The following is a 6678-nucleotide window of genomic DNA, read 5'->3' as shown; positions in this document are numbered from 1 at the left end:
TGTAGATTTTTAATAATAGAAAGAAAAAAAATTAGTATTAATAAAATTTTTTCTGTAATTTAACTTTTTTTTTAATCAAATTTTTCATCTGGTAGAACCGGGAAGGGACGAGGGGGCACGTGCCGTTCTTGATTGGAACATTTCTTTATATATATTTGTACAAGAAAATTTGTTTCTTATTTTGTCATAGTACTTATAAATTATGCAACAATTTGCTCCCAATTTTATTATTTTTATATCACTACTGTTAAATAAAAATATTTTTTATTTAAGAAAATATAAAGTATACAGATTCGTAATAGGGTTAATTTTATACAGTTCTTTCTAAACATATCAAATTACAAATATATTCCTATAAAATTTAATTTTTTTTATTTATTTCTACTAAAGTTCAGTGATATTCATATTTTTTTCTGCTTATTTTTTTTTAAAAAAATAAAATAATATTTTTATCATTATAAATATGTTTTTTTAAAAACTTCAACTATTAGGATTATACAAAAATATTCTTTTAAAAATTTTCAAAGATAATTTTTTTACTTTCTACCATCATAAATAATAAAAAGCTGATAAAAAAAATTAATTTATCTTATTTACTAATTAAAATTAAGTATTTTATCTCTGATTAGTTATATTTTTCTTATATTTGAAAATATGTTGTTAGAGTGAGTGAGTGAGTGAGTGAGAGAGAGAGAGAGAGAGAGAGAGAGAGATTTTGGAAAAGGACCAGCTTTTTTAGGAAGCGCTTTTGCTCCATTCTCCCAATCAAAGACCTTGCCACTAAAAAGAAGCTCCAATTTACTTATTTGTTCTTTCTTTTTGCTCTTCCAGTTTACTCCCACTTCCATTTTTAGCTATTTTTATATTTATATATCCTCACATAAAAAAAAAAACTTAATTACATAAGCGGTGTCTTAATCCCCTCACATGCACGTGTCACCGTTCTCGATCTTCTTTTTTGCTCCTGGATCTTTGGCGTGTTTATAAAATTGGGTTCTTAAGATTTTGAGCTTTGAGGATTTATTTGGGTTTTTTGAGATCTGAGTCCCTTTTTTTTTTTTTTTTTTTAACCCTTAGGAGGTGGCATTGATTTGGGTTTTTACTCGGATGGAGTATTTTTGTGGCAATGTGTGAGAGGTGGGGTGGAATTTTTCTAAAAGTAAGGGCTTTTTTGCAATATTTTACCACTCCCAAGCTGTGAGATCCATTGGTGAGATTTGGTTGAGTTGATTTAGGCTAAAGTTTCCAACTTTTTGTGGAGTTTTTCCAGGTTTTGTAGTGCTTTTGGTCACCAAGTTGCTACCTTTTTCATAGATTGAAGTGTTGAAAAGTAGGGAAAAAAAAAAAAAAAGTTGGGAAAGGAGTGAACTTTGAGCAGCTCAATATCAAATTTGGGATTTTTTTTTCCTCATGCTAATTAGATTACTGGGTCTTTGTTTATTGGTCTCAATTCCTTAGGTTTTGATGCAAATTTGATTACACTTTTCATTACTTCTTAACTTACTATCCTCAGCTGAATCTAAAGAAGCCTCTTTGTGTTTTTTTTTTTTTATTAAGAAATTTACATACTTTGAGTAGTTGTTGCATTTGTTGAAATATAAGTTGGTTAAAAGTATAGATTAGATAAGTTATTGGGTCTCCTTCATTCACATGATTTAGGCCTTCTAGTCACAAGAAAAGTGTTGGGGACTAGTCCCATCCCCACCCCCTCCCTCTCCACTGTGTAACAATGACTGTTCCTGAGTTTGGCTATTAATAGAAGTAACTAATCTTGCTTATTGTGTGTTGTGGGAGCCATTTTTTCTGGATTAGAGAGGGTTTTCGCAATCTCAGAACTACCATTTTCTTCTTCTTTTCTTTTTTTGTTTTTTGATCTTTGCTGAATATGGGCCATTCAACAACTATATGGGATCAAAAATCTGAATTTGAAGTTATAAAGGATTGGAATAATATCGATCAAGTCGTCCTTCGATCGCCTCGCGGAGCTTCAGCTAGAGTGAGTTCCTCTTGCTCTTTGCTGCTCTCCCCCTTTTGTTTCAGTTTTTCTGTGTTTTAAGATTATTTGTTTTAGTATTAGAGAGAACTCTTTGCTTTGGACATGAGATACTTACTAAAATAGGAAAAATTTCTTTATTGCAATTTGTTTTCTTTCTGTATGATAAACAATCTTGTGGTAATAATTCAGGTTAGTCTACATGGAGGGCAGGTGATTTCATGGAGGAACGAACGGGGCGAAGAGCTCTTGTTCACTAGCAGTAAGGTGGGGCTCCATTAATTTCACTTAAGGCCTGTTTTGGCTTCACTGAAACTCGTAGAGAAATGTTTTTTGTGTGAAGCTGTTCAAAGAAGCGCCAAATTGCTTGTGGCTTCTACTTTTGGAGCCCAAAAGCTCATTTTAGCTTCCAGCTACAACAAAAGTTTCAATTTTTTATTTGCCAAATGCTTGACTGTTGTTTCTCAGAGTAGAAAGATTACTTCAAAAATCAGGTCAATCAATGTATTTCTTTCTCATTAGGAAGCATTTCGTTGTGATGCATGCTCGATTTGTACTGTTTTTTATGAATTTGTGATTTTTATCATATTAGAAGCATTTAGTAAGGATTTTGTCGATTGAATGGGAATATAGTTTATATTGGAGATGTTAATATTTTTCGCTCTGATGTGATGAAATTGTTAGTAGTTTTATTTACGTAAGTTGTTCTGCAGAATTATAAGCTTTTTTACGTATACTAATGCTCAGTTTTATGTGGTTGATCTAAAAAATGTAGGCAATATTGAAGCCGCCGAAAGCGATGCGAGGTGGAATTTCTATCTACTTTCCGCAGGTACAGGTCTATCCACTGATTTCCTACAGGTCTTATGCCGATTTTATATATGAATGGCTAGTTATTCGATCCAAATTATTGCTTCAGATCATGGTTTGGAAACTCAATTTATGCTTTTGTGTTTCACCTAAGAAAAAGGGTTTAGTGGTTTTAGGATGTGGTTTCGTGGGTTATCGCTTTGAACCTGAAAATTTCGTACGGTAAGAAATACAAGAGAAGGATAAAAAGGAAAAAAGGGGAGGAGAAAGAAATATTGGAAAAAGAAATTAGATTTTTGAGATTGGAAAGACGGTAAATTTTACTTCAATAACATGCAAATATACGATATAAAATATTGTTAGAGATCACTGGGATAATTATTTGTTACATAGTCTAAAAAAGATTAGCATAGTAATCTACCGAATGGCGAAAGGCTGCTGAGCGACGTGATAATATTATGCAACCTCAATACTCTAGGTTGAAAAAAGATGTAATGTAACAATTTTAGATTTTCAATCTTTTTTTTTTGAGTTTAACAGGAGAAAAACCAGTTGAAATGATAGGGAACTGATTGAAGCTCGGTGATAATAAACCAGCCGATGCAAATCTTTGTCTAAATCAAGCTAGAGCATGAGTTTAAGTAAAGCCATTTTGATTGAAATTTAAAAATGCTTCATATTCTTGGACTATAACATTATCTGTGTCATCTTACCAACATACTGCAACATTGTAGATACAGAGGCATCGATTTCAACATTTGTGGTTTCATGATTTTATTAGCTATCATCTCTGATTACTTCTATATTTTCCTTTTTGCTTTGCGACCTCTCGATAGTTCGGTAATTGCGGAATGTTGGAGCAACATGGGTTTGCAAGGAACAGGATGTGGAGCATAGATAATGAGCCCCCACCCACGCCGTCCAACGACGGCAATGGAAAAGTTTCTGTCGATCTGCTTCTGAAGCCTTCTGAAGATGATCTCAAGTGCTGGCCGCATTGGTAGGACACATTTTTTTTAAACTTGTATGTGTAATCTTGATGTTACGAATTATAATTTTATGCTTTTGAAGAAATGTTATATCAAAGCCATAAGAATGGTTGTTATTACTGTGGAAGAGATAAAAATACAGAAACGGGCGTAGATCGTAGACGGGGTGTTAGGTGCGGTTAACTTCTCATGAAAATCATATTGAGGTGGACTCAACATTTTAGGTTGGTAGTCTCCACTGCTAAATGATAGCAATAAGTAAGAAAATATGACATTTTGGGTAAAAAAAAGTCAAACTATTTTGATAAGCTAAAATGAGATTTTGTACCCAAAAAATAGAAGCTTCAAATTGAAGCTTATAGTTTTTAGCTGCAGCTTGAAGCTGTTTCGGGGATTTATTGAGAAAGTTGATATTGCTTCTCTGAACAGTTCTATTCACAAGGCACATCTGCAGTAAGATCTAGTTGGTGCATCTGTTGTCATGACCCGCTGCTATAGATGATGTGAAAGATATGAAACAACTGCTGTGCTCTAAAAGCTTAAGTTGGTAGAAAATAATGTTTTAAATATATTTAAATTTAACACTCCCCCTCATGTCTGGAGTCGAGACTTTTTACTGGCCCATGATGTGGACTTGAATTAAATGAAAGGTTGTTGTACTTTAAAAGCTTAAGCTGGTAGAGAACGGTATTTTAAATATTTTTTATATTTAACAGATAATGGCTACAAATTTACCTCTTTTCATGCATCAATATTTTTTTTTTTCTTTTCTACATTGTTATAATTTTCTCGGCTTATATGTGCTTGATAAAATATCAAGATAACTAAATTACATTTGTGTCCCAGTTTCGAGTTCCGCCTTAGAGTATCTCTTGCCATGGATGGAAACCTCACAATGGTATCCCGCATTAGAAACATCGATGCGAAGCCATTTAGCTTCTCATTTGCTTATCACACGTACCTGTCGGTTTCTGACATCAGGTATACAAATACTCCTAACTCCATTGATAAATTAGGATGGTTAGTTTTATTAACCACATTGCTATGTCTATATACCTATCCCTTCAAAATCTGTTCATATGTATATCTCTGTAAAATCTGAATTCTCATATATTCCCCTCATAAGAGCAGATACATAAGACCTCTCATCCAATTCGAGGAGTAAATCAGTTTCATGTTGGAAAAAGTTTTCGAAAGAGGGGCTCTTGTGTAATTGCATGGGCATTAGTTTTCAAGGTTGTATGAAATTTCGGTTTTTGTAGGACTACATGTTTGTAGATATATTTTCGACTCATAAATGCCCTTTCAGATAAATTCATTATTCTTTTTTCGAACCGATGAAGCTTCGAATCTGCTCTTGTTTACTGTACCATTTTTAGGCTTCATAATTTGGAAATTTTGCCTATTTATTAAGATATCAGTAAACCTTGTATTTCTATAGCGAAGTCAGAATAGAAGGTCTCGAGACCCTTGACTATCTCGACAATCTCTGCCAACGAGAACGTTTTACCGAGCAAGGAGATGCCATAACATTTGAATCTGAGGTATGTTTCATCATGAAAACAAATGTTATTTTAATCGCTTTAACTATTTTTCGATGCTACCAAGTGATTATGTTACAATATTTACAGGTTGATCGAGTTTATCTCGGTTCCCCGAATATCGTTGCAGTTCTTGACCACGAAAAGAAGCGCACTTTCGTGATAAGAAAGGAAGGTCTTCCTGATGTTGGTATGAACCCTTTTTTCTTTTTTTCTTTACTTTTTTTTCGCTTTTCAAATTTTACGATGTATAGTTTGCATAAATAAATCACATCTTTTCCGCTTTTGCAACTAAAGGCTAATGGATTTTGTGTGCGCACGCACGCGTATGTGGCAACTGTAACCAACTTTCAAGTATTAGGAGGTTCTAATACAAAAAAACAAAGAAACAGAAAAAATTGGCTAGAGTTTCAAAGATAAAAGAAAATGACACAAAGCTGCAAAACCGAAAAGATTCTCATGGTGACAAATTATGTTCTGCGGCAATATCTCTATTTGTATTTATGCTTATAGAAATAGTTCTAATAATTACAAGGATAAGTGCGAATACAGTGAGAGATGAGTTAATTTTGGCTGGAAAAGCACTTTTTAAGGTTACTCTCGAATAATCTGGCTTGTCAAGTTAATTATCACCGAGTTTTTTCTTCCTGTGTTTATTTTAATGCAAGATATTGCCGAATTTATTCCCTTGTAATCCCGCACGCAAACTGAGATTCAGATATCACCACTGAACTGGGGATATTGTAAGATTATAACATTCACAATTTCATATGCTGTAATGTCCCTTTAGACTGTCGAAACAAATAACAGAATCTTCAAATTACACTTCTTTTCGATAATATGATTCGATGCGAACAATTTTTGAGCATGTTGTCTATTGAAATGCTCGCAGTTGTATGGAACCCATGGGAGAGGAAATCAAAGACGATGGTCGATTTCGGGGACGAGGAGTATAAGCAGACGCTGTGTGTCGATGGAGCGCTGATTGAGAGGCCAGTGAACTTGAAACCCGGCGAGGAATGGACCGCGAAATTGGAGCTCTCCGCGATCCCTTCCACATACTGCAGTGATCATCTTGATCACACTGGATTGAGCATCTGAGAAAAGAGAGTTTCTCAATGCAATGTGGTTGATTTGTGTGTGTGTGTGTCATGTATTGTAGCTTTTGCATGGAGCTATCATTGTGTTGGTACAAAGATAAAGATGTGGATTAAGTTGTAGTAAGTAGGAACTTAAATGCCATTTTTTAAGTGTTTGTTGTTTAATTAAGCAGGTTTTAATCATGTTTTATGCTTATTTCTTAGGCTTAATGTCAAAACCTTCTCATATTTTTTGCTGTTGTAAA

At 33.8% G+C, this 6678-nt stretch overlaps 1 protein-coding gene across 1 annotated transcript; it reads left to right on the top strand.

Annotated features, from left to right (window-relative positions):
• Nucleotides 666-6678, top strand: LOC109709065 (putative glucose-6-phosphate 1-epimerase). Its single transcript, XM_020231140.1, has 8 exons — nt 666-1996; nt 2186-2260; nt 2769-2825; nt 3640-3803; nt 4639-4773; nt 5234-5336; nt 5424-5523; nt 6226-6678. Exons 1-8 carry the CDS (start codon nt 1886-1888, stop codon nt 6432-6434), a joined length of 954 nt encoding a protein of 317 aa, XP_020086729.1. The 5' UTR covers nt 666-1885; the 3' UTR covers nt 6435-6678.

The sequence above is a fragment of the Ananas comosus genome, linkage group 1 (genome assembly GCF_001540865.1).
Source record: "Ananas comosus cultivar F153 linkage group 1, ASM154086v1, whole genome shotgun sequence".
NCBI lineage: Eukaryota > Viridiplantae > Streptophyta > Magnoliopsida > Poales > Bromeliaceae > Ananas > Ananas comosus.
The sequence above is the reverse complement of the archived record's forward strand: the minus strand, read 5'-3'. Positions and strand labels throughout refer to the sequence as shown.

Bases quoted from the DNA above. Each gene is read 5' to 3' on its own strand.
- LOC109709065 (XM_020231140.1), top strand. From the start codon at position 1,886: ATGGGCCATTCAACAACTATATGGGATCAAAAATCTGAATTTGAAGTT. The intron at 2,261-2,768 runs GTGGGGCTCCAT...TAAAAAATGTAG, and splicing joins TCTTGTTCACTAGCAGTAAG to GCAATATTGAAGCCGCCGAA. The intron at 3,804-4,638 runs GTAGGACACATT...TTTGTGTCCCAG, and splicing joins CTCAAGTGCTGGCCGCATTG to TTTCGAGTTCCGCCTTAGAG.